This window comes from Labrus bergylta, chromosome 9 (assembly GCF_963930695.1).
Source record: "Labrus bergylta chromosome 9, fLabBer1.1, whole genome shotgun sequence".
Classification (NCBI taxonomy): Eukaryota; Metazoa; Chordata; class Actinopteri; order Labriformes; family Labridae; genus Labrus; species Labrus bergylta.
Genome location: NC_089203.1, coordinates 28,572,057 through 28,599,289, shown reverse-complemented (window position 1 = coordinate 28,599,289; position 27,233 = coordinate 28,572,057). Strand labels below are relative to the sequence as shown.

The 27,233-nt window shown below is 40.4% G+C and overlaps 1 long non-coding RNA gene and 4 gene segments (V, D, J or C); 4 read left to right on the top strand and 1 right to left on the bottom strand.

Annotated features, from left to right (window-relative positions):
• The first annotated feature begins 3,246 nt into the window (after positions 1-3,246).
• On the top strand, positions 3,247-5,069 carry LOC109978917 (Ig kappa-b4 chain C region-like). The segment is given in 2 exon segments: positions 3,247-3,473; positions 4,554-5,069. A coding segment is annotated over 1 exon segment (306 nt).
• Positions 5,070-7,829: 2,760 nt separating this feature from the next.
• On the top strand, positions 7,830-9,361 carry LOC109980138 (Ig kappa-b4 chain C region-like). The segment is given in 2 exon segments: positions 7,830-8,134; positions 8,846-9,361. A coding segment is annotated over 1 exon segment (306 nt).
• A 2,563-nt stretch (positions 9,362-11,924) lies between these two features.
• LOC114919139 (Ig kappa-b4 chain C region-like) lies at positions 11,925-13,652 on the top strand. The segment is given in 2 exon segments: positions 11,925-12,054; positions 13,136-13,652. A coding segment is annotated over 1 exon segment (306 nt).
• On the bottom strand, positions 13,482-15,874 carry LOC136179984 (uncharacterized). The gene is made up of 2 exons (XR_010666903.1): positions 15,767-15,874; positions 13,482-15,659 (listed from the first exon to the last, which is right to left on the bottom strand). It is a non-coding gene; the product is annotated as an uncharacterized lncRNA (long non-coding RNA).
• An 8,016-nt stretch (positions 15,875-23,890) lies between these two features.
• On the top strand, positions 23,891-25,195 carry LOC136180007 (Ig kappa-b4 chain C region-like). The segment is given in 2 exon segments: positions 23,891-23,964; positions 24,679-25,195. A coding segment is annotated over 1 exon segment (306 nt).
• The last annotated feature ends 2,038 nt before the right edge of the window (positions 25,196-27,233 follow it).

Here is a 27,233-nt window from a genome sequence, read left to right as displayed (position 1 = left end):
GCTGCTCATGCAAAGTGGCTCTTTATGAAAATGCTCTGACTAACTGGGGACTTGGATTATACTAATTCTAAAGTTAATGATTTTAAGTTTCAATAAGACATGTTTTTAAAACCGTCTTCATGCTTCTGGAGAAATCCCCGGAATAAAATGTCTTAATTTTGAATATTAATGGAAATGTATTCTTTATACTTTTCAGTTCATTTGAAGGTTTTGCAGACAAGAGCATTTTTTTTTACTTTCTTTAGTGAGAGGTTTTTGTACGGCGACTCAGTGAGTTTGCATCACTGTGGTACACATTTGGTGGAGGAACCAGACTGGATGTTGGAAGTAAGTCAAATATTAACCCTTTGTATGTCAAGAGATTTTTTTATTTTGAAATGCAAGACTGAAAATGACTGACCCAAACATTTGTGTGCATGTTTTTCTCTGTATTTAGACTAAATTGAATTTGAATGATTTTTGTTTTTAATGAAACACAAAATCGTATCAAAATAAATGTCAAATCTGAAGCCAGAGTCATCATTTGTTCCAGAGTAAATGAGTGTTATCATTGTAAAGGTGAAGTTGCATCTTGAGGGCTGGTAGTTTGAGTACGATGTGTTGAAGTCAGAAAGCCGTGTCTCCTGGACTCTGCTGCTGGTTTCCCCCTGCTGTTGTTTCACTTCTGAAACTGCCCTCAGTTTACACGCTAAATGCCTTCTTTCCCTCTCTATGATTTTATGTTTCAACGTTAACTTTTCTTGCCTTTTTTATTGACAGTTTTTCTTAAAATGAGCAAAAGAATAAAAATGGAATCAAACAGTGTTTGTTGTGCATATCTTTCATTTCTTAACAGGTTAACAATTTTTGAACGGACTTTGGTAAGTTCATCTAAAGAATTAAAAATAAAATAGCAATGGAAAACTTCCAAATAATCTTATATCATCAAAATCTGCTGTTGAAGATGGTGAAATGTCGCAATCTGATGACTGATGTGTTGATTTGTTAAATCTCTGAAAATAATGAAGGTGGGTAAGAAATGTGTTGCAAATGAAACGGATGATATCATCAGAATAAAGTGATAAAACATTGCTTCTGGCATTTTGTTCAATGCCTGCTCTGTGGTTGTCAAAATTAGATTTAAATATATAAATAAAATCATGAGAACACACATTGTGGAAAGTTTATTCAAAGGCTTTTTGGTAGGGTTAGGGTTAAGACTGTTCTGCATATTCTGTTGGGATCTCAAAAGAAAACGATTTAATACTTAACTCATAAAAAGAGATATTTATGAATTAAAACAATTCAAATGTTTTTTAATTATTGACAGTAGTATAATCCTTCTTTTACCTGTGGGTGCTTTGGGTGCTCTGCTTTTCTTGGATATAATCAGGAGGACTCTAATGGAAACAAGTTGGTAACCTCTGAGGTAGTCGACGACTTTAAAAAGACTTAAAGAGTCTTATACAACACATATAGTTCTGTCAGTGCAGACTAACCTTTCCTCTGCAGGGCACCAGTTTAGCTCAGTTGATAGAGCAGGCGCTGTATTTTATATATTTGTGGCGACAGTAGCTCAGTCTGTAGGGACCTTGTTTGGGAACCCGAGGGTCGCTGGTTTAAGTCCCTGTACACATCAAAGTATGGAAGCTGCCAGGTCCCAGGTCACTCTCCGAGTGCTATAGAGGTGTCCTAGAGCAAGACACTGAACCCCCAACAGCTCTGGTCCGCTCCCTGTGTCGCAGTGTGTAGCAGCCCCACTGACATCTCTCCAGGTCCTGATTGTGTTAGTGTGCACAGACATCATGTCCACAAGTTTTCAGATGTTACTGCTCTCGTGCACCTACTTACCCAAGGCAATAATCTGACCAACAAAAACAGAGATTGAATCTTTAGTCAGCTAGTGTGATGCATATTGAATGTTGGAAAGTATTATTGATTTTAGAAGAAAGAAAGACGATGTTTCCCCTCATAGCAGATCCAAACTGTCCAGTTTCATAAAGTACATCATACAGTACATCAAATAGGAAAAAGGACACTGATGTGTCTTTAAAGAAGGCTCAGTCAAGACTCTTAAGGAAGCTTAGATCCTCTGACATTAGCAAGAACCTTCTGTACGTTTTGTATCTTGGCTAGTGTCCTCTTTTATTCTGTTCTGTGCTGGGGGGCGCAGCTTCTGTTTGGATGATACAAATAAGATCAATAAGCTGATCAAAGAGGCTGGCTCTGTGATCGGCTTTACCCCACACTCTCTTGAAGTCACCTTTGAGAAGAGAACGAGGACAACACTAAAAATCTCTTCATAAATATCTGACATATGCCAAGGGTTCATTTTGAAATGCTAAGTACTGTATAGTGGAAATATATGATATTGAATAACTGATTGTGTAGTTTTTGTATTACAGGGAAGAGGTGATGGAAACCAGTCAGTGTAGTGTTTGAGTGTGTGTCCTCAGTGAAGTGTGTCAGTCTCTGCAGAAGCTTCCTGCTGCAGCAGTCAGTCTGGTTTCTGTTCAGGCTGACTGAGGGAGGTTTTTGTACGACGCTTTTTCACTGTGTGAAAACATACTGACTGTTGATATAGTGATTACTCTGACAGTAGTAAACTGCTGCGTCTTCAGTCTGGACTCCACTGATGGTCAGAGTGAAGTCAGAGTTTGATCCACTGCCTGTAAAACGACTTGAAGTCCCCGATACTCGAGTGCTACCATAGTAAATCAGCAGTTTAGGAGTTCCTCCATCTTTCTGTTGGTACCAGGCTAAAAAGGGTTCGTCGTCGTCCGTAGTCTCTACATCCTCACTGGTCCTACATGAGACAGTGACAGAGGCTCCCAGAGCAGATCTCACTGCTGCAGGCTGAGTCACTGTGACCTGTCCTCTGGACTCTGAGGAGACAGAGACAAACACATGAAGCAGCATCAGGGTTGTGTGGGCTTCATTTCAGAGAGACGGATGTTCATAGAGGAGAGGAGTTTGATTGTCTGGACTTTACCTGTGAAGCAGCAGCAGAGGAGGAGAGTCCAGATGAGGACGCAGATCAAAGTCATGTTTTTGGACGAAGAGGAGGAGGAGGATTTCTGTGGCTCCTGTTGTGATGAAGGACAGCTGTCAGTCCTGCAGTGTTCAACTCTCAGGACTTTAAACTCTCCCCGAGCACTGGAGCATGCTGCTGCTCATGCAAAGTGGCTCTTTATGGAAATGCTCTGACTAACTGGGGACTTGGATTATACTAATTATAAAGTTAATTATTTTAACTTTCAATAAGACATGTTTTTAAAACCGTCTTCATGCTTCTGGAGAAATCCCCGGAATAAAATGTCTTAATTTTGAATATTAATGGAAATGTATTCTTTATACTTTTCAGTTCATTTGAAGGTTTTGCAGACAAGAGCATTTTTTTTTCTTTCTTTAGTGAGAGGTTTTTGTACGGCGACTCAGTGAGTTTGCATCACTGTGGTACACATTTGGTGGAGGAACCAGACTGGATGTTGGAAGTAAGTCAAATATTAACCCTTTGTATGTCAAGAGATTATTTTATTTTTAAATGCAAGACTGAAAATGACTGACCCAAACATTTGTGTGCATGTTTTTCTCTGTATTTAGACTAAATTGAATTTGAAGGATTTTAGTTTTTAATGAAACACAAAATCGTCAAATCTGAAGCCAGAGTCATCATTTGTTCCAGAGTAAATGAGTGTTATCATTGTAAAGGTGAAGTTGCATCTTGAGGGCTGGTAGTTTGAGTACGATGTGTTGAAGTCAGAGAGCCGTGTCTCTGTGCAGTGAGAGGTTTTTGTACGGCGACTCAGTGACTTTGTATCACTGTGGTGGACTTTTGGTGGAGGAACCAGACTGGATGTCGGAGGTAAGTTTCTGTTGATTTCTAAACAGTGTAATGTAATCGTGATTTTTTTTTTTTTCATTTACAATATAAAGAAACATTTATACATTTTTACATTATATTTTTTTCCTGTTTGTGTTTGTCCTCCTGTACCATCTCAGGACAGATCGTTTACATTCAGTTCAGCAGCTTCAGATTCATAAAAAATAATTCTCTGGTTTCAGATATCTATTCCACATCAACGATAACTCTTAAAGGCCCTTATTTCATTTTGTCATTTTGAATAAATTGCTCAAAGGGAAGTTGTAAGAATTTTGAATGAAAATGTTCAAAGTCTCTGATCTCTTTCTGCAGATTATGTCACTTAAGATTTTTTAGCCTTTTATGATTTAAAACATGTTTTATTGAGAGATTTGGTTCATGTTTCCACTCAAGAGTTAGAAAAATAGGTATTTCAAAGGTTTGAGTGATTTGATGATTTTTCAGCGTTTTTATTTTAAGTCCAGTGTATTCTGGTCTCTCTGTACGATGATCGTCTCTGTGTTGATTTGCATGACAGATTTCTGAGAGGGAAGTGAAACAACGTGTGAGTGACTGCTGAAGCAGAAAAAAACATCTGACAGAAACTCCTTGAAGGAGAAACTCTGCTTTCAACTGCAAAGGTGTCCAGGAGTGATGTGTTTGACTGACAGCTGTGTGGTTCCTGTCCTCTGTTCTGATTGGTGTCTCCTAGGTGAAGCCCGTCCCACCTTGATGGTTCTGCCCCCTTCCAATGAGGAGCTGCAGCAGGGGAAGGCCACGCTCGTGTGCCTGGCCAACAAGGGCTTCCCCTCGGACTGGAGTCTGGCCTGGAAGGTGGACGGCATCAGCGGCGGCAGCTGGGAGGAGAGCAGGGGCCCTGCGGTGATGGAGCAGGACGCTCGTTACAGCTGGAGCAGCACCCTGAGGCTCTCTGCAGGCCAGTGGACGAAGGTGGGCTCTGTGACCTGTGAGGCCACCCAGGGCTCCCAGACGCTGGTCTCAGAGACACTGAGGAGGGACCAGTGTTCCCAGGACTGAGCTGTATAACCTGGACTCTGCTGCTGGTTTCTCCCTGCTGTTGTTTCACTTCTGAAACTGCCCTCAGTTTGCACGCGAAATGCCTGCTTTCCCTCTCTATGATTTTATGTTTCAACGTTAATTTTTCTTACCTTTTTTATTGACAGTTTTTCTTAAAATGAGCAAAAGAATAAAAATGGAATCCAACAGAGTTCTTTGTGCATATCTTTCATTTCTTAACACTGTTATAACTGTGAAGAGTCTTCATAGTCTCTGAGGTTAACAATTTATGATTCGACTTTGGTAAGTTCACCTAAAACATAAAAAAATATATAGCAATGGAAAACTTCCAAATAATCTTATATCATCAAAATCTGCTGTTGAAGAAGTTGAAAGGTCTCAATCTGATGACTGATGTGTTGAATTGTTAAATCTCTGAAAATAATGAAGGTGGGTAAGAAATGTGTTGGAAATAAAACGGATGGCATCATCTGCATAACGTGATAAAACATTGCTTCTGGCATGTTGTTCAAAGCCTGCTCTGTGGTTTAAATATATTAATTAAGATCATGAAAACACACATCGTGGAAAGTTTATGCAAAGGTCTCTTGGTGTTTTGCATATTCATTTGGGATGTCAAAATAAAAAGATTTGAGACGTATCTCAAGAAAAGACATATTAATCAATGAAAACAATTCAAATGTGTGTTAATTTTAGACAGTAGAAAACTCCTTCTTTAACCTGTGAGTGCATTGGGTGCTCTTCTTTTCTTGGATATAATTAGGAGGACTCTAATGGAAACAAGTTGGTAACCTCTGAGGTAGTCGACGACTTTAAAAAGACTTAAAGAGTCTTATACAACACATATAGTTCTGTCAGTGCAGACTAACCTTTCCTCTGCAGGGCACCAGTTTAGCTCAGTTGATAGAGCAGGCGCTGTATTTTATATATTTGTGGCGACAGTAGCTCAGTCTGTAGGGACCTTGTTTGGGAACCCGAGGGTCGCTGGTTTAAGTCCCTGTACACATCAAAGTATGGAAGCTGCCAGGTCCCAGGTCACTCTCCGAGTGCTATAGAGGTGTCCTAGAGCAAGACACTGAACCCCCAACAGCTCTGTTGTGCTCCCTGTGTCGCAGTGTGTAGCAGCCCCACTGACATCTCTCCAGGTCCTGATTGTGTTAGTGTGCACAGACATCATGTCCACAAGTTTTCAGATGTTACTGCTCTCGTGCACCTACTTACCCAAGGCAATAATCTGACCAACAAAAACAGAGATTGAATTTTTAGTCAGCTAGTGTGATGCATATTGAATGTTGGAAAGTATTATTGATTTTAGAAGAAAGAAAGACGATGTTTCCCCTCATAGCAGATCCAAACTGTCCAGTTTCATAAAAATGTCGGTGTCTTCCTGGACAGTACATTAAATTGGAAAAAGGACACTGATGTGTCTTTAAAGAAGGCTCAGTCAAGACTCTTAAGGAAGCTTAGATCCTCTGACTTTAGCAAGAACCTTCTGTACGTTTTGTATCTTGGCTAGTGTCCTCTTTTATTCTGTTCTGTGCTGGTGGGGGGGGGGGGGGGCAGTATCTGTTTGGATGATACAAATAGGATCAATAACCTGATCAAAGAGGCTGGCTCTGTGATCGGCTTTACCCCACACTCTCTTGAAGTCACCTTTGAGAAGAGAACGAGGACAACACTAAAAATCTTTTCATAAATATCTGACATATGCCAAGGGTTCATTTTGAAATGCTAAGTACTGTATAGTGGAAATATATGATATTGAATAACTGATTGTGTAGTTTTTGTATTACAGGGAAGAGGTGATGGAAACCAGTCAGTGTAGTGTTTGAGTGTGTGTCCTCAGTGAAGTGTGTCAGTCTCTGCAGAAGCTTCCTGCTGCAGCAGTCAGTCTGGTTTCTGTTCAGGCTGACTGAGGGAGGTTTTTGTACGACGCTTTTTCACTGTGTGAACACCAACTCACTGTTGATGAAATGTACACTCTGACAGTAGTAAACTGCTGCGTCTTCAGTCTGGACTCCACTGATGGTCAGAGTGAAGTCAGAGTTTGATCCACTGCCTGTAAAACGACTTGAAGTCCCCGATACTCGAGTGCTACCCAAGTAAATCAGCAGTTTAGGAGTTCCTCCATCTTTCTGTTGGTACCAGGCTAAAAAGGGTTCATCGTCGTCCGTAGTATCTACATCCTCACTGGTCCTACATGAGACAGTGACAGAGGCTCCCAGAGCAGATCTCACTGCTGCAGACTGAGTCACTGTGACCTGTCCTCTGGACTCTGAGGAGACAGAGACAAACACATGAAGCAGCATCAGGGTTGTGTGGGCTTCATTTCAGAGAGACGGATGTTCATAGAGGAGAGGAGTTTGATTGTCTGGACTTTACCTGTGAAGCAGCAGCAGAGGAGGAGAGTCCAGATGAGGACGCAGATCAAAGTCATGTTTTTGGACGAGGAGGAGGAGGAGGATTTCTGTGTCTCCTGTTGTGATGAAGGACAGCTGTCAGTCCTGCAGTGTTCAACTCTCAGGACTTTAAACTCTCCCCGAGCACTGGAGCATGCTGCTGCTCATGCAAAGTGGCTCTTTATGGAAATGCTCTGACTAACTGGGGACTTGGATTATAGTCATTATAAAGTTAATTTTTTTAACTTTCAATAAGACATGTTTTTAAAACCGTCTTCATGCTTCTGGAGAAATCCCCGGAACAAAATGTCTTAATTTTGAATATTAATGGAAATGTATTCTTTATACTTTTCAGTTCATTTGAAGGTTTTGCAGACAAGAGCATTTTTTTTTCTTTCTTTAGTGAGAGGTTTTTGTACGGCGACTCAGTGAGTTTGCATCACTGTGGTTCACATTTGGTGGAGGAACCAGACTGGATGTTGGAAGTAAGTCAAATATTAACCCTTTGTATGTCAAGAGATTATTTTATTTTTAAATGCAAGACTGAAAATGACTGACCCAAACATTTGTGTGCATGTTTTTCTCTGTATTTAGACTAAATTGAATTTGAAGGATTTTAGTTTTTAATGAAACACAAAATAGTCAAATCTGAAGCCAGAGTCATCATTTGTTCCAGAGTAAATGAGTGTTATCATTGTTAAGGTGAAGTTGCATCTTGAGGGCTGGTAGTTTGAGTACGATGTGTTGAAGTCAGAGAGCCGTGTCTCTGTGCAGTGAGAGGTTTTTGTACGGCGACTCAGTGACTTTGTATCACTGTGGTGGACTTTTGGTGGAGGAACCAGACTGGATGTCGGAGGTAAGTTTCTGTTTAATTCTAAACAGTGTAATGTAATCGTGATTTTTTTCTTTTTTTCATTTACAATATAAAGAAACATTTATAAATTTTTACATTATATTTTTTTCCTGTTTGTGTTTGTCCTCCTGTACCATCTCAGGACAGATCGTTTACATTCAGTCCAGCAGCTTCAGATTCATGAAAAATAATTCTCTGGTTTCAGATATCTATTCCACATCAACGATAACTCTTAAAGGCCCTTATTTCATTTTGTCATTTTGAATAAATTGCTCAAAGGGAAGTTGTAAGAATTTTGAATGAAAATGTTCAAAATCTCTGATCTCTTTCTGCAGATTATGTCACTTAAGATTTTTTAGCCTTTTATGATTTAAAACATGTTTTATTGATAGATTTGGTTCATGTTTCCACTCAACAGTTAGAAAAATAGGTATTTCAAAGGTTTGAGTGATTTGATGATTTTTCAGCGTTTTTATTTTAAGTCCAGTGTATTCTGGTCTCTCCGTACGATGATCGTCTCTGTGTTGATTTGCATGACAGATTTCTGAGAGGGAAGTGAAACAATGTGTGAGTGACTGCTGAAGCAGAAAAAAACATCTGACAGAAACTCCTTAAAGGAGAAACTCTGCTTTCAACTGCAAAGGTGTCCAGGAGTGATGTGTTTGACTGACAGCTGTGTGGTTCCTGTCCTCTGTTCTGATTGGTGTCTCCTAGGTGAAGCCCGTCCCACCTTGATGGTTCTGCCCCCTTCCAATGAGGAGCTGCAGCAGGGGAATGCCACGCTCGTGTGCCTGGCCAACAAGGGCTTCCCCTCAGACTGGAGTCTGGCCTGGAAGGTGGACGGCATCAGCGGCGGCAGCTGGGAGGAGAGCAGGGGCCCTGCGGTGATGGAGCAGGACGCTCGTTACAGCTGGAGCAGCACCCTGAGGCTCTCTGCAGGCCAGTGGACGAAGGTGGGCTCTGTGACCTGTGAGGCCACCCAGGGCTCCCAGACGCTGGTCTCAGAGACACTGAGGAGGGACCAGTGTTCCCAGGACTGAGCTGTATCACCTGGACTCTGCTGCTGGTTTCTCCCTGCTGTTGTTTCACTTCTGAAACTGCACTCAGTTTACACGCTAAATGCCTTCTTTCCCTCCCTTTGATTTTATGTTTCAACGTTACTTTTTTTTGCCTTTTGTATTGACAGTTTTTCTTAAAATGAGCAAAAGAATAAAAATGGAATCCAACAGAGTTCGTTGTGCATATCTTTCATTTCTTAACACTGTTATAACTGTGAAGAGTCTTCATAGTCTCTGAGGTTAACAATTTATGATTCGACTTTGGTAAGTTCACCTAAAACATAAAAAAATATATAGCAATGGAAAACTTCCAAATAATCTTATATCATCAAAATCTGCTGTTGAAGAAGTTGAAATGTCTCAATCTGATGACTGATGTGTTGAATTGTTAAATCTCTGAAAATAATGAAGGTGGGTAAGAAATGTGTTGGAAATAAAACGGATGATATCATCAGCATAAAGTGATAAAACATTGCTTCTGGCATTTTGTTCAATGCCTGCTCTGTGGTTGTCAAAAGTAGATTTAAATATATAAATAAAATCATAAGAACACACATTGTGGAAAGTTTATTCAAAGGTCTCTTGGTGTTTTGCATATTCTGTTTGGATGTCAAAATAAAAAGATTTGAGACGTATCTCAAGAAAAGACATATTAATCAATGAAAACAATTCAAATGTGTGTTAATTTTAGACAGTAGTAAACTCCTTCTTTAACCTGTGAGTGCTTTGGGTGCTCTGCTTTTCTTGGATATAATTAGGAGGACTCTAATGGAAACAAGTTTGGAACCTCTGAGGTAGTCGACGACTTTAAAAAGACTTAAAGAGTCTTATACAACACATATAGTTCTGTCAGTGCAGACTAACCTTTCCTCTGCAGGGCACCAGTTTAGCTCAGTTGATAGAGCAGGCGCTGTATTTTATATATTTGTGGCGACAGTAGCTCAGTCTGTAGGGACCTTGTTTGGGAACCTGAGGGTCGTTGGTTTAAGTCCCTGTACACATCAAAGTATGGAAGCTGCCAGGTCCCAGGTCACTCTCCGAGTGCTATAGAGGTGTCCTAGAGCAAGACACTGAACCCCCAACAGCTCTGTTGTGCTCCCTGTGTCGCAGTGTGTAGCAGCCCCACTGACATCTCTCCAGGTCCTGATTGTGTTAGTGTGCACAGACATCATGTCCACAAGTTTTCAGATGTTACTGCTCTCGTGCACCTACTTACCCAAGGCAATAATCTGACCAACAAAAACAGAGATTGAATCTTTAGTCAGCTGGTGTGATGCATATTGAATGTTGGAAAGACAAAGGAACATATTATTGATTTTAGAAGAAAGAAAGACGATGTTTCCCCTCATAGCAGATCCAAACTGTCCAGTTTCATAAAGTACATCATACAGTACATCAAATTGGAAAAAGGACACTGATGTGTCTTTAAAGAAGGCTCAGTCAAGACTCTTAAGGAAGCTTAGATCCTCTGACATTAGCAAGAACCTTCTGTATGTTTTGTATCTTGGCTAGTGTCCTCTTTTATTCTGTTCTGTGCTGGGGGGGGCAGCTTCTGTTTAGATGATACAACTAGGATCAATAAGCTGATCAAAGAGGCTGGCTCTGTGATCGGCTTTACCCCACACTCTCTTGAAGTCACCTTTGAGAAGAGAACGAGGACAACACTAAAAATCTCTTCATAAATATCTGACATATGCCAAGGGTTCATTTTGAAATGCTAAGTACTGTATAGTGGAAATATGATATTGAATAACTGATTGTGTAGTTTTTGTATTACAGGGAAGAGGTGATGGAAACCAGTCAGTGTAGTGTTTGAGTGTGTGTCCTCAGTGAAGTGTGTCAGTCTCTGCAGAAGCTTCCTGCTGCAGCAGTCAGTCTGGTTTCTGTTCAGGCTGACTGAGGGAGGTTTTTGTACGACGCTTTTTCACTGTGTGAACACAAACTCACTGTTGATATAGTGACAACTCTGACAGTAGTAAACTGCTGCGTCTTCAGTCTGGACTCCACTGATGGTCAGAGTGAAGTCAGAGTTTGATCCACTGCCTGTAAAACGATCTGAAGTCCCTGATTCTCGAGTGCTACCTAAGTAAATCAGCAGTTTAGGAGTTCCTCCATCTTTCTGTTGGTACCAGGCTAAAAAGGGTTCGTCGTCGCCCGTAGTATCTACATCCTCACTGGTTGTACATGATAAGGTGACGGAGGCTCCCAGAGCAGATATCACTGCTGCAGGCTGAGTCACTGTGACCTGTCCTCTGGACTCTGAGGAGACAGAGACAAACACATGAAGCAGCATCAGGGTTGTGTGGGCTTCATTTCAGAGAGACGGATGTTCATAGAGGAGAGGAGTTTGATTGTCTGGACTTTACCTGTGAAGCAGCAGCAGAGGAGGAGAGTCCAGATGAGGACGCAGATCAAAGTCATGTTTTTGGATGAGGAGGAGGAGGAGGATTTCTGTGTCTCCTGTTGTGATGAAGGACAGCTGTCAGTCCTGCAGTGTTCAACTCTCAGGACTTTAAACTCTCCCCGAGCACTGGAGCATGCTGCTGCTCATGCAAAGTGGCTCTTTATGAAAATGCTCTGACTAACTGGGGACTTGGATTATACTAATTATAAAGTTAATTATTTTAACTTTCAATAAGACATGTTTTTAAAACCGTGTTCATGCTTCTGGAGAAATCCCCGGAATAAAATGTCTTAATTTTGAATATTAATGGAAATGTATTCTTTATTTCAGTTCATTTGAAGGTTTTGCAGACAAGAGCATTTTTTTTTACTTTCTTTAGTGAGAGGTTTTTGTACGGCGACTCAGTGAGTTTGCATCACTGTGGTACACATTTGGTGGAGGAACCAGACTGGATGTTGGAAGTAAGTCAAATATTAACCCTTTGTATGTAAAGAGATTATTTTTTTTTTTAAATGCAAGACGGAAAATGACTGACCCAAACATTTGTGTGCATGTTTTTCTCTGTATTTAGACTAAAAACAAATTTTTAAAGAAACACAAAATCGTATCAAAATAAATGTCAAATCTGAAGCCAAAGTCATCATTTCTTCCAAGGTAATTGAGTGTTATCATTGTAAAGGTGAAGTTGCATCTTGAGGGCTGGTAGTTTGAGTACGATGTGTTGAAGTCAGAGAGCCGTGTCTCTGTGCAGTGAGAGGTTTTTGTACGGCGATTCAGTGACTTTGTATCACTGTGGTGGACTTTTGGTGGAGGAACCAGACTGGATGTCGGAGGTAAGTTTCTGCTGATTTCTAAACAGTGTAATGTAATCGTGATTTTTTTTTTTTTCATTTACAATATAAAGAAACATTTATACATTTTTACATTATATTTTTTTCCTGTTTGTGTTTGACCTCCTGTACCATCTCAGGACAGATCATTTACATTCAGTTCAGCAGCTTCAGATTCATAAAAAATAATTCTCTGGTTTCAGATATCTATTCCACATCAACGATAACTCTTAAAGGCCCTTATTTCATTTTGTCATTTTGAATAAATTGCTCAAAGGGAAGTTGTAAGAATTTTGAAAGAAAATGTTCAAAATCTCTGATCTCTTTCTGCAGATTATGTCACTTAAGATTTTTTAGCCTTTTATGATTTAAAACATGTTTTATTGATAGATTTGGTTCATGTTTCCACTCAACAGTTAGAAAAACAGGTATTTCAAAGGTTTGAGTGATTTGATGATTTTTCAGCGTTTTTATTTTAAGTCCAGTGTATTCTGGTCTCTCTGTACGATGATTGTCTCTGTGTTGATTTGCATGACAGATTTCTGAGAGGGAAGTGAAACAATGTGTGAGTGACTGCTGAAGCAGAAAAAAACATCTGACAGAAACTCCTTAAAGGAGAAACTCTGCTTTCAACTGCAAAGGTGTCCAGGAGTGATGTGTTTGACTGACAGCTGTGTGGTTCCTGTCCTCTGTTCTGATTGGTGTCTCCTAGGTGAAGCCCGTCCCACCTTGATGGTTCTGCCCCCTTCCAATGAGGAGCTGCAGCAGGGGAAGGCCACGCTCGTGTGCCTGGCCAACAAGGGCTTCCCCTCAGACTGGAGTCTGGCCTGGAAGGTGGACGGCATCAGCGGCGGCAGCTGGGAGGAGAGCAGGGGCCCTGCGGTGATGGAGCAGGACGCTCGTTACAGCTGGAGCAGCACCCTGAGGCTCTCTGCAGGCCAGTGGACGAAGGTGGGCTCTGTGACCTGTGAGGCCACCCAGGGCTCCCAGACGCTAGTCTCAGAGACACTGAGGAGGGACCAGTGTTCCCAGGACTGAGCTGTATCACCTGGACTCTGCTGCTGGTTTCCCCCTGCCGTTGTTTCACTTCTGAAACTGCCCTCAGTTTGCACGCTAAATGCCTTCTTTCCCTCTCTATGATTTTATGTTTCAACGTTAATTTTTCTTGCCTTTTTTATTGACAGTTTTTCTTAAAATGAGCAAAAGAATAAAAATGGAATCAAACAGTGTTTGTTGTGCATATCTTTCATTTCTGAACAGGTTAACAATTTTTGAACAGACTTTGGTAAGTTCACCTAAAGAGTAAAAAAACAAAATAGCAATGGAAGACTTCCAAATAATCTTATATCATCAAAATCTGTTGTTGAAGATGGTGAAATGTCTCAATCTGATGACTGATGTGTTGAATTGTTAAATCTCTGAAAATAATGAAGGTGGGTAAGAAATGTGTTGGAAGTAAAACGGATGGCATCATCTGCATAACGTGATAAAACATTGCTTCTGGCATGTTGTTCAAAGCCTGCTCTGTGGTTTAAATATATTAATTAAAATCATGAAAACACACATCGTGGAAAGTTTATGCAAATTTCTCTTTGTGTTCTGCATATTCATTTGGGATGTCAAAATAAAAAGATTTAAGACTTATCTCACGAAAAGACATATTGATCAATGAAAACAATTCAAATGTGTGTTATTTTTAGACAGTAGTAAACTCCTTCTTTAACCTGTGAGTGCTTTGGGTGCTCTGCTTTTCTTGGATATAATTAGGAGGACTCTAATGGAAACAAGTTGGTAACCTCTGAGGTAGTCGACGACTTTAAAAAGACTTAAAGAGTCTTATACAACACATATAGTTCTGTCAGTGCAGACTAACCTTTCCTCTGCAGGGCACCAGTTTAGCTCAGTTGATAGAGCAGGCGCTGTATTTTATATAATTGTGGCGACAGTAGCTCAGTCTGTAGGGACCTTGTTTGGGAACCTGAGGGTCGCTGGTTCAAGTCCCTGTACACGTCAAAGTATGGAAGCTGCCAGGTCCCAGGTCACTCTCCGAGTGCTATAGAGGTGTCCTAGAGCAAGACACTGAACCCCCAACAGCTCTGTTGTGCTCCCTGTGTCGCAGTGTGTAGCAGCCCCACTGACATCTCTCCAGGTCCTGATTGTGTTAGTGTGCACAGACATCATGTCCACAAGTTTTCAGATGTTACTGCTCTCGTGCACCTACTTACCCAAGGCAATAATCTGACCAACAAAAACAGAGATTGAGTTTTTAGTCAGATAGTGTGATGCATATTGAATGTTGGAAATTATTATTGATTTTAGAAGAAAGAAAGACGATGTTTCCCCTCATAGCAGATCCAAACTGTCCAGTTTCATAAATATGTCGGTGTCTTCCTGGACAGTAAATTAAATTGGAAAAATAACCCTGATGTGTCTTTAATGAAGGCTCAGTCAAGACTCTTAAGGAAGCTTAGATCCTCTGACTTTAGCAAGAACCTTCTGTATGTTTTGTATCTTGGCTAGTGTCCTCTTTTATGATGTTCTGTGCTGGTGGGGGGGGGCAGCTTCTGTTTAGATGACACAAATAAGATCAATAAGCTGATCAAAGAGGCTGGCTCTGTGATCGGCTTTACCCCACACTCTCTTGAAGTCACCTTTGAGAAGAGAACGAGGACAACACTAAAAATCTTTTCATAAATATCTGACATATGCCAAGGGTTCATTTTGAAATGCTAAGTACTGTATAGTGGAAATATATGATATTGAATAACTGATGGTGTAGTTTTTGTATTACAGGGAAGAGGTGATGGAAACCAGTCAGTGTAGTGTTTGAGTGTGTGTCCTCAGTGAAGTGTGTCAGTCTCTGCAGAAGCTTCCTGCTGCAGCAGTCAGTCTGGTTTCTGTTCAGGCTGACTGAGGTTTTTGTACGACGCTTTTTCACTGTGTGAACACACCTACACTGTGATAACTCTGACAGTAGTAAACTGCTGCGTCTTCAGTCTGGACTCCACCGATGGTCAGAGTGAAGTCAGAGAATGAAATCCCCGATACTCGAGTGCTACCATCGTAAATCAGCAGTTTAGGAGTTCCTCCATCTTTCTGTTGGTACCAGGCTAACAAGGGTTCGTCGTCGCCCGTAGTATCTACATCCTCACTGGTCCTACATGATAAGGTGACGGAGGCTCCCAGAGCAGATATCACTGCTGCAGGCTGAGTCACTGTGACCTGTCCTCTGGACTCTGAGGAGACAGAGACAAACACATGAAGCAGCATCAGGGTTGTGTGGGCTTCATTTCAGAGGGACGGATGTTCATAGAGGAGAGGAGTTTGATTGTCTGGACTTTACCTGTGAAGCAGCAGCAGAGGAGGAGAGTCCAGATGAGGACGCAGATCAAAGTCATGTTTTTGGATGAGGAGGAGGAGGAGGATTTCTGTGTCTCCTGTTGTGATGAAGGACAGCTGTCAGTCCTCCAGTGTTCAACTCTCAGGACTTTAAACTCTCCCCGAGCACTGGAGCATGCTGCTGCTCATGCAAAGTGGCTCTTTATGGAAATGATGGATTTCAATCACTCAATGAGCTGATCTGATGATGAGTCTTTCAAGTATTTTAAAAGTTTCCTGAAAAGTATTTCAGTAGCTTTAACAATTATTTTTCCACAAGTTTCAGTTTTTCATATACACAATTCAAACAACATTTAAACTATTCTTTAAAACCTGAAAAAGTATTTTGCCAACTTTTTCTGTGTTGCTTGTGTTTGCCCTTTCTCAAGGATTAAAAATGTTTTTTTAATGAGAAAAATTTTGAAAGTGGATACAACATATACAAAGACTTATCACAGAATTACAGCAAAATTCTGAATTTGTCTTTTGCAAACCAAACTTCACTGCATCTAAAGTCTAAAACAAGTAGCTCATAACGTCTTGTTTTAAGTAGTGAAACGTGTCTGTTGTCACGGTTAAGCAGTGGTGCCTGTCTGTTGAACGGTTACTGAGCTAAGAGAGGGAAGTGAAATGTTTCAGACCAGTTTCATCTTCTCTGAAGAAGACTGACAGATGCAGTCGTGTCCTCGGCTGCCACTTACGAGAAAAAGGGTATTTGACCTCCCTTAATCGTCATTGATCTCTCTCTCTCTCTCTTTGCAGTGCTGCTCCACTCCAGTGTGCATCGGACTCAAACATTTGAGTCCAGTGTACATCAGACTCAAACATTTGAGTCGGATACAGCCTGACTTTGCAGAGTGTAAGCCTGGCCTAAACAGAAAAAAGTCATTTGGGAGATTTGGTTTTCCATCTAGCAGCACAAAAGTGTCAGCATGACGTATTTCTAGTCATGTGACTTCCTGCAATGTGACAATTGTACTAAGAACCCAAATGCACAAATCCAAACACACTTAGAGAAGATACAAAGTCTGTTTAATCAGAGGGGAAGTCAGTACACGGGAATCTAAATCACAAGCAGAGGTAATCAAAACGTTGGGCAACAGGCAGGTCAGAAAATACAGAAAAAGGTCAGAATAATAATCGGAAAAATACACAATGAAAGCTGGAACGTTGTCATGAGGGAACAAGAAGAACTGGCATAGAAGGAGGGAAACACAGAGACTAAATACTCAAGGGGAGCGAAGACAACTAGACACAGGTGAGACACATCAGGTAATCACAGACGCAGGAGACACAGGTGAGAGTAGAAGAAAGCAAAGGATCTGAAACGAGATGCAGGGTAAGTGTCAAAAACACAAGATGTAAAAACATGAGAGTAACTGAAACCACACACTATCCTGGAGATGTGTCATAACCAAGGGGCAACCTCCGGTCTGGAAAAATGAAGCCTATGCGGAAGTACAAAAAACTGCAGTTCCTCGAGGTTCCTCTTGAGGCTGGCTGCAGAAGCGCCGGAAGTGCCATAAGCCCACAGCCAAAAAAGCCCGTTTTTACCACAGGAATCAACATGTTTACAGCCTGGTTCAAAAAACGAGATATATCTGAGAAGTTGACGGCCCCTTCTCCTCACACTGTGGGGGGGGGTGAATTTTTTTATAACTCATCGGATTTCATTCTATTAAGGAAAACGACTATGCCCATATTAGGGTTGTGTCAGATTTGATTGACAGCTCTGCGCGGTCAGCAGGTCAGGAGGCTAACAGCTTGATCCGTCTGATTTCTCCTCTTTCTTACTTCGTTTGGAGAGTTTGTTTAACACATATCTGACAACATACATGGCTTGCTGTGCGGTTAACAGACCATCCAACAAGTTGATGCTTCAGTTTTCTTCGGTAAGTGATATAGTAGTGTTATATTTACTGCTTACTCGTATTTATATTTACGGACCTAGCTTGTTTAGAGTTAGCTTGTAAACCAGTCGGCTAACTGTGTAGCTCATTATTTACATTATTTACATTATTTACATTATTTACATTATTTACGGTCAATGGTTTCGAAATGTTTGTTAAGATGTTGTTGTTGAAAATAATGAGTTTGTGTGATGTTAGAAGCTAAAGGTTCAGCTCGGTGGTTATCTGATGTTATGATGAATGTTATACTCCACCTAAATGTGGACATTAAAAAACAAACTTTGTGTAGTAATTATCCGTCAGTAACATAAACTGAACTGAACCTAATGTGCTGTGTAGGTTATAGAGGATGACATTAAAGTTACATGGTTGATGTAGTGTCTTAAGATTTGAGCAAACTGTTAACAAAAATCACTTTGTAAGAGCATCTGTAACCATTAAGAACTATATTAATAACCATATTAATTTTCACTGAACTCATACACAGAATATAGCTGTAGAAATATAAAATATAAATAACATGGAATGAAAATAAGATATAAAGCACATAGATATAAAGTATAAGAAATAGTTTGAAGAATACAGCCATGTACTGAGCTCATGTTAATAATAAATGAGTTACTGTATGTTCTGTACTAAAGCACAGAGAGTTGGGACCTGTTAATGATTTAAATAATTCAGGTTATATTTGTTTCATGTTAAGATGAAGTACTATCCACAATAAACTGCTTAATTTTTCCTCACCCAAAATCTGAGACAATTTAATGTGAAATGTCATTGTGTGAGTGAGAGAGCTGAAAACAGCATGATTACAATAATGTTTATCTTCTTAACTTTGAATAGATGTTGATTACCTGAATACTGTACCTTTGTTGTCTGGGTAGTACACTGTTGAATTTATAAATGTGCTCTTACACACAGATGAATATAGAAAAATAATTTGATGATTTAATAAATGATTTAATGAATAACTGATATTTTCTCTCTTTCTTTGCCATCCTGAAGACCTCTCACTTAAAGTCCATGTTCTTCTGGATCCATGTCACATGCTCAAGCTTCTTCTGAATGACTTTTCAACAGTCAAAGTTCTGCTGAGAGAAGATGGCCAGCAGATAAGACAGCAGTACATCAAGGAGCTCCACAGGCTTCAGGAGGAGGAGGAGGGTTTGCACCTTGGAAGACTGTATTCATGCTGTTCAAATAAAACTAGATCTCCTCCAAACAACTTGCAATCAAACTATTTTCTTCCCATTTTAAAACCCTTTGTCCAGTTTAGATGGGAGAAGTTGATATTATGTGATATTGATCTGGGAAGACTACATTTCTAAATCATTTTTAACTGTGTTTTTATTCACAAGTTATTGATCTTATTTACTCTCGATGTATCTTGATTTAAGAATGGGGCTGTGTTTAAGGTCATCATTTTGCAATGACTCTGTTACATCCCATTTTCAGAAATGAACTGCATTAGTATTTATCAAAAGAATAAGAAGTTGTGTAAAAGTAGACTTCCTTCCCTTAGCAATTGAGTTGAGCATTAATGCACATTTTAGTCTTGTCATTTCAAATCTGAAATGTATACTCAGAAGTAGACATAAAGGAGTGCATTTATATAGAAATATTTATTTAATCTGAAAAACAACATGAAAAAAAGTCTGTTTTTACAGCAGAGATGAACATGTTTACAGCTTGGTACAAAACAAACAAATAGGTGTGATTAGCTCATGTCTCGATGGACACACACTGTACGGGGGGTGAATGTTTTGATGACTCATCAGTTTTGATTTGATGAAGGATAAGAGTTATTCACGATAAGGCGTGTAGCTGACCTGATTGACAGGTGGGCACGGTGTAACGGTTTGTCAAGAGGTTTAAAACCCGTCTCAGCTCTCAGCCTGTGGGTGACATCACTCAGGCCATCCGGGGGAGACCTCCCTCACAGCGAGCTGTTGAAGAGAAGCAACTGAAGTCCACCCCAGAAGAACCAACAAATACAGATGTTGTTGAGGCTCAGGTTTCTTCCTCTGTCTCTGCAGCTCTCTGGGCACCTCGATGGACCAGTCACCAATAATCCACACTGTGTCTATAGGAGAAATACAAAGGTGTTCAATTAATGCCTCAGACAAGACACAATGTACAGTTAACTACATGTGACAGCTCAGGGTGTTTTTTTGTTATGAGCCACATCTGCAGGAATAATATTGAACAAGGTAGCTGCAACTCATCATAATAGATGCCAGTCTTAAACACTATTTTTTCTAATACTTAGTTTTTGGTGTGAAGCTGACACTGTCCACAGACTCCATGACTTCACGGGGTTCAATAGAAAACAAATATCTTATAATAAATACTAAATATTTATTTTTCAATTGTCATGTTCACCTCATCGCTGTTGACATCAGTAAATATAAGACACAGACATTCCTCTTTTTGTCAGAACAGTAACATGAACTGTATGCTTTGTAATATTGATTTCTTCTGGATGTCTCATATTTATTTACAGTTTATGGATAAAACTTTGTGAATGTATTTTTCTACTAACACTGACAAAGTCTAACTGCTCTGACAAATAACTAATAACCATGATTGTATATTTAACAAAGTGTAGTTTTAAGACTTTAATTAAATATTTTGGTTGAATATAAATAGTTTTAACTGTGTTGTAGAAAAGTTAAATGTTAACTTACTGTTTAGTATTCTCAGGATGAGCAAATCCAATATGGATGCGGCCGTCGATTGGACTCATTTTCTGTCTATGTAACAGACGGGTCAGGGTTCATCCAGTAATATTTACAGTCTATGGTCATAACGTGCCAAACTGTCCATCAATCCGATCACACACTGATGGTGATGCCTTCAGGAACCATTTGGGTTGCTTCAACTGGGGATCGAACCACCAACTTTTCTGACAACCAAACCACTGTACCTCTAAGCCACATCTTCCCCATAACATTGACAGTATTATTTTGTTGAATGAAGTATTAGCTTTAGGTAGTATATTGATTTTATAATATTGGTTCTAAATGAAATACGATGTCTTGAGTTAGTTCTTCTTATAATTATCTCCCATGCTTAAAAAATGTGTCCTTGTCGTCTTGTATGTTTCATTCATCTTGCTTTAAAGCATTGTCCTCTTCCGTTTGATGAATAGTTTCATATTATAATTATCAGTGTGTTATTTCAACAAGACAATGTTGTACCTCTGTCAGTATCATTTCCCTCATTCAGCCACCAGAGGGCAGCAGAGTACGTCTTTTAAAAATGGCCTTATATCCTGCTCAGTTCATCCACCAGACTCAGTTGATAAATCCAGACTGTTAGTGAAGCAGCTCATTCAGTCTCCACAGAGACTCTCCTGTAAGGACTCACTGAAGAGGATCACTTTACACCTCATAGAGACGAGGACATTCAGCTGACGTAGTCACAGGGTGTGGCATGAAGCTACATCTCAGTAGTTCTTGAGTAGTTCTTGAAATTAATGATGATGTAATGGGTGTGAAGATTTGATGGTTATGTGTTTCTAAGAAGATGCTCGTGCATTTTCTTATCTATTTACAGATTATATCAGTTTTCTACATATTGACTTGTTTTTTCTTATTTCAGGTTGAATATTTTGACTCCATTTGACTGTTTGTTTCTTTTATGGATCCAGAAAGGAGCCAGTCAAGGTTTTGTTTTCACACACTTTGCATTGAATGGAGAAGCAGGATCCAGATACCTGTGATCACTTGAAAGGAAAAGAAACTGTGCCTTTGAGGTTTGGGACTTTTAATCTTTCAGAGTCACTTCAACTCTACAATTCACTTAGCAGACGCTATTATCCAAAGTGCAACACAAGCGAGGATCTAGAGAGGAGGAAACAAAGTCAGTAAGTGCAAATGAACAGCTTTCAGTCTGATCTGACACACAGATGCTGACAGGAAAGCACAACTTCAACAGCTGTTCTTCAGAGTTCTAATCAGCATCACAACCATCCTAAATATCATGATCATCATTACTAAACAACACCATCTTCATCTTCATCATCATCATGAAGGTCATTGGTGTTCTTAAAGGTGCAAAGGGACTCTGCGGATCCAAGTTTGGAATTCTTTTCCACCACCGGGGGGCGACAGAGGAGAAGAGTGTAGTTAGAAACTTAAGAACCCGTCCGGTTCAGTTCGGTATGGTACACATGTATTGGTGTTTCTACTGTCATGAATACTTTTTTGGTACTCTTCTGTTGGGGTGCCAAGCGTACTGAACCGACTCTAAAGGTTGGAGCTAGAAACACTGCAGTCTGTTGATTGGTCGAAAGAAGAATCTTCACTTGACAGCGGTAATAAAGCACAAACACAAAACGCACCACGTTTTGGAGAGAGTCATTAAAAGGCTGTTTTCTGTTTTTATGGGACTATATGTCAGCGCGTAGCTCCGCCCCATGGACGACCTGGGAGATGCAATCATTCATTTTTATTTACTGTGTCACATTCTTCTTCTTCTTTATTGAATGTCTTGGCTGTCTGTCGTGCCGCTGTTGTTTTATGATGTACGGTTGGCTGTTGAAATGCAAGCAAGATCAGGGTTTATCGTGTCAGACTGTACTGAACCAAACCAGACCGCTTGGTGGAAACGGGGCTTTAAGGCCCAGGTTCAGTTGGACATTTGTGAACACCTTATAGAGGCAAATAAAAACACATAAAGTGTATAGTGTTTGCTTCCTCTCTTATTCAAGTACTGCTATGTGTTGCTTTTATCCGTCCCTAAACATTGGCTGTTATTGTGTAAGTTGAAAAGTTGTTTTAGGTAAAAGAGTCTGCAGGACAGTAAACTAAACTGAGCGCACATTCATGAGTGTGTGTCCTCAGTGAAGTGTGTCAGTCTCTGCAGAAGCTTCCTGCTGCAGCAGTCAGTCTGGTTTCTGTTCAGGCTGACTGAGGGAGGTTTTTGTACGACGCTTTTTCACTGTGTGAACACCCACTCACTGTTGATGATATGTACACTCTGACAGTAGTAAACTGCTGCGTCTTCAGTCTGGACTCCACTGATGGTCAGAGTGAAGTCAGAGTTTGATCCACTGCCTGTAAAACGATCTGAAGTCCCTGATTCTCGAGTGCTACCATAGTAAATCAGCAGTTTAGGAGTTCCTCCATCTTTCTGTTGGTACCAGGCTAACAAGGGTTCGCCAAAAGTATTATCTACATCCTCACTGGTTGTACATGATAAGGTGACGGAGGCTCCCAGAGCAGATCTCACTGCTGCAGACTGAGTCACTGTGACCTGTCCTCTGGACTCTGAGGAGACAGAGACAAACACATGAAGCAGCATCAGGGTTGTGTGGGCTTCATTTCAGAGAGACGGATGTTCATAGAGGAGAGGAGTTTGATTGTCTGGACTTTACCTGTGAAGCAGCAGCAGAGGAGGAGAGTCCAGATGAGGACGCAGATCAAAGTCATGTTTTTGGATGAGGAGGAGGAGGAGGATTTCTGTGTCTCCTGTTGTGATGAAGGACAGCTGTCAGTCCTGCAGTGTTCAACTCTCAGGACTTTAAACTCTCCCCGAGCACTGGAGCATGCTGCTGCTCATGCAAAGTGGCTCTTTATGGAAATGCTCTGACTAACTGGGGACTTGGATTATACTAATTATAAAGTTAATTATTTTAACTTTCAATAAGACATGTTTTTAAAACCGTCTTCATGCTTCTGGAGAAATCCCCGGAATAAAATGTCTTAATTTTGAATATTAATGGAAATGTATTCTTTATACTTTTCAGTTCATTTGAAGGTTTTGCAGACAAGAGCATTTTTTTTACTTTCTTTAGTGAGAGGTTTTTGTACGGCGACTCAATGAGTTTGCATCACTGTGGTACACATTTGGTGGAGGAACCAGACTGGATGTTGGAAGTAAGTCAAATATTAACCCTTTGTATGTCAAGAGATTATTTTATTTTGAAATGGAAGACTGAAAATGACTGACCCAAACATTTGTGTGCATGTTTTTCTCTGTATTTAGACTAAAAACGAATTTTTAATGAAACACAAAATCGTATCAAAATAAATGTCAAATCTGAAGCCAGAGTCATCATTTGTTCCAGAGTAAATGAGTGTTATCATTGTAAAGGTGAAGTTGCATCTTGAGGGCTGGTAGTTTGAGTACGATGTGTTGAAGTCAGAGAGCCGTGTCTCTGTGCAGTGAGAGGTTTTTGTACGGCGACTAGGTGACTTTGTATCACTGTGGTGGACTTTTGGTGGAGGAACCAGACTGGATGTCGGAGGTAAGTTTCTGTTGATTTCTAAACAGTGTAATGTAATCATGAATTATTTGTTTTTTTCATTTACAATATAAAGAAACATTTATACATTTTTACATTATATTTTTTTCCTGTTTGTGTTTGTCCTCCTGTACCATCTCAGGACAGATCGTTTACATTCAGTTCAGCAGCTTCAGATTCATAAAAAATAATTCTCTGATTTCAGATATCTATTCCACATCAACGATAACTCTTAAAGGCCTTTATTTCATTTTGTCATTTTGAATAAATTGCTCAAAGGGAAGTTGTAAGAATTTTGAATGAAAATGTTCAAAATCTCTGATCTCTTTCTGCAGATTATGTCACTTAAGATTTTTTTTTAGCCTTTTATGATTTAAAACATGTTTTATTGATAGATTTGGTTCATGTTTCCACTCAACAGTTAGAAAAATAGGTATTTCAAAGGTTTGAGTGATTTGATGATTTTTCAGCGTTTTTACTTTAAGTCCAGTGTATTCTGGTCTCTCCGTACGATGATCGTCTCTGTGTTGATTTGCATGACAGATTTCTGAGAGGGAAGTGAAACAATGTGTGAGTGACTGCTGAAGCAGAAAAAAACATCTGACAGAAACTCCTTAAAGGAGAAACTCTGCTTTCAACTGCAAAGGTGTCCAGGAGTGATGTGTTTGACTGACAGCTGTGTGGTTCCTGTCCTCTGTTCTGATTGGTGTCTCCTAGGTGAAGCCCGTCCCACCTTGATGGTTCTGCCCCCTTCCAATGAGGAGCTGCAGCAGGGGAATGCCACGCTCGTGTGCCTGGCCAACAAGGGCTTCCCCTCGGACTGGAGTCTGGCCTGGAAGGTGGACGGCATCAGCGGCGGCAGCTGGGAGGAGAGCAGGGGCCCTGCGGTGATGGAGCAGGACGCTCGTTACAGCTGGAGCAGCACCCTGAGGCTCTCTGCAGGCCAGTGGACGAAGGTGGGCTCTGTGACCTGTGAGGCCACCCAGGGCTCCCAGACGCTGGTCTCAGAGACACTGAGGAGGGACCAGTGTTCCCAAGACTGAGCTGTATCACCTGGACTCTGCTGCTGGTTTCCCCCTGCTGTTGTTTCACTTCTGAAACTGCCCTCAGTTTACACGCTAAATGCCTTCTTTCCCTCTCTATGATTTTATGTTTCAACGTTAATTTTTCTCGCCTTTTTTCTTGACAGTTTTTCTTAAATTGAGCAAAAGAATAAAAATGGAATCAAACAGTGTTTGTTGTGCATATCTTTCATTTCTTAACAGGTTAAAAAATTTTGAACGGACTTTGGTAAGTTCATCTAAAGAATAAAAAAAATATAGCAATGGAAAACTTCCAAATAATCTTATATCATCAAAATCTGCTGTTGAAGAAGTTGAAATGTCTCAATCTGATGACTGATGTGTTGATTTGTTAAATCTCTGAAAATAATGAAGGTGGGTAAGAAATGTGTTGGAAATAAAACGGATGGCATCATCAGCATAAAGTGATAAAACATTGCTTCTGGCATTTTGTTCAATGCCTGCTCTGTTGTTGTCAAAATTAGATTTAAATATATAAATAAAATCATAAGAACACACATTGTGGAAAGTTTATTCAAAGGCTTTTTGGTAGGGTTAGGGTTAAGACTGTTCTGCATATTCTGTTGGGATGTCAAAAGAAAACGATTTAATACTTAACTCATAAAAAGAGATATTTATCAATTAAAACAATTCAAATGTTTTTTTTAATTATTGACAGTAGTATACTCCTTCTTTTACCTGTGGGTGCTTTGGGTGCTCTGCTTTTCTTGGATATAATTAGTAGGACTCTTATGGAAACAAGTTTGGAACCAGACTAACCTTTCCTCTGCAGGGCACCAGTTTAGCTCAGTTGATAGAGCAGGCGCTGTATTTTATATATTTGTGGCGACAGTAGCTCAGTCTGTAGGGACCTTCTTTGGGAACCCGAGGGTCGCTGGTTCAAGTCCCTGTACACATCAAAGTATGGAAGCTGCCAGGTCCCAGGTCACTCTCCGAGTGTTATAGAGGTGTCCTAGAGCAAGACACTGAACCCCCAACAGCTCTGGTCCGCTCTCTGTGTCGCAGTGTGTAGCAGCCCCACTGACATCTCTCCAGGTCCTGATTGTGTTAGTGTGCACAGACATCATGTCCACAAGTTTTCAGATGTTACTGCTCTCGTGCACCTCCTTACCCAAGGCAATAATCTGACCAACAAAAACAGAGATTGAATCTTTAGTCAGCTGGTGTGATGCATATTGAATGTTAGAAATTATTATTGATTTTAGAAGAAAGAAAGACGATGTTTCCCCTCATAGCAGATCCAAACTGTCCAGTTTCATAAATATGTCGATGTCTTCACGGACAGTAAATTAAATTGGAAAATGGACACTGATGTGTCTTTAATGAAGGCTCAATCAAGACTCTTAAGGAAGCTTAGATCCTCTGACTTTAGCAAGAACCTTCTGTACGTTTTGTATCTTGGCTAGTGTCCTCTTTTATTCTGTTCTGTGCTGGGGGGGGGGGCAGCTTCTGTTTGGATGATACAAATAGGATCAATAAGCTGATCAAAGAGGCTGGCTCTGTGATTGGCTTTACCCCACACTCTCTTGAAGTCACCTTTGAGAAGAGAACGAGGACAACACTAAAAATCTTTTCATAAATATCTGACATATGCCAAGGGTTCATTTTGAAATGCTAAGTACTGTATAGTGGAAATATATGATACTGAATAACTGATTGTGTAGTTTTTGTATTACAGGGAAGAGGTGATGGAAACCAGTCAGTGTAGTGTTTGAGTGTGTGTCCTCAGTGAAGTGTGTCAGTCTCTGCAGAAGCTTCCTGCTGCAGCAGTCAGTCTGGTTTCTGTTCAGGCTGACTGAGGGAGGTTTTTGTACGACGCTTTTTCACTGTGTGAACACCAACTCACTGTTGATGATATGTACACTCTGACAGTAGTAAACTGCTGCGTCTTCAGTCTGGACTCCACTGATGGTCAGAGTGAAGTCAGAGTTTGATCCACTGCCTGTAAAACGATCTGAAGTCCCTGATTCTCGAGTGCTACCGAAGTAAATCAGCAGTTTAGGAGTTCCTCCATCTTTCTGTTGGTACCAGGCTAACAAGGGTTCGTCGTCCGTAGTATCTACATCCTCACTGGTCCTACATGATAAGGTGACGGAGGCTCCCAGAGCAGATCTCACTGCTGCAGGCTGAGTCACTGAGACCTGTCCTCTGGACTCTGAGGAGACAGAGACAAACACATGAAGCAGCATC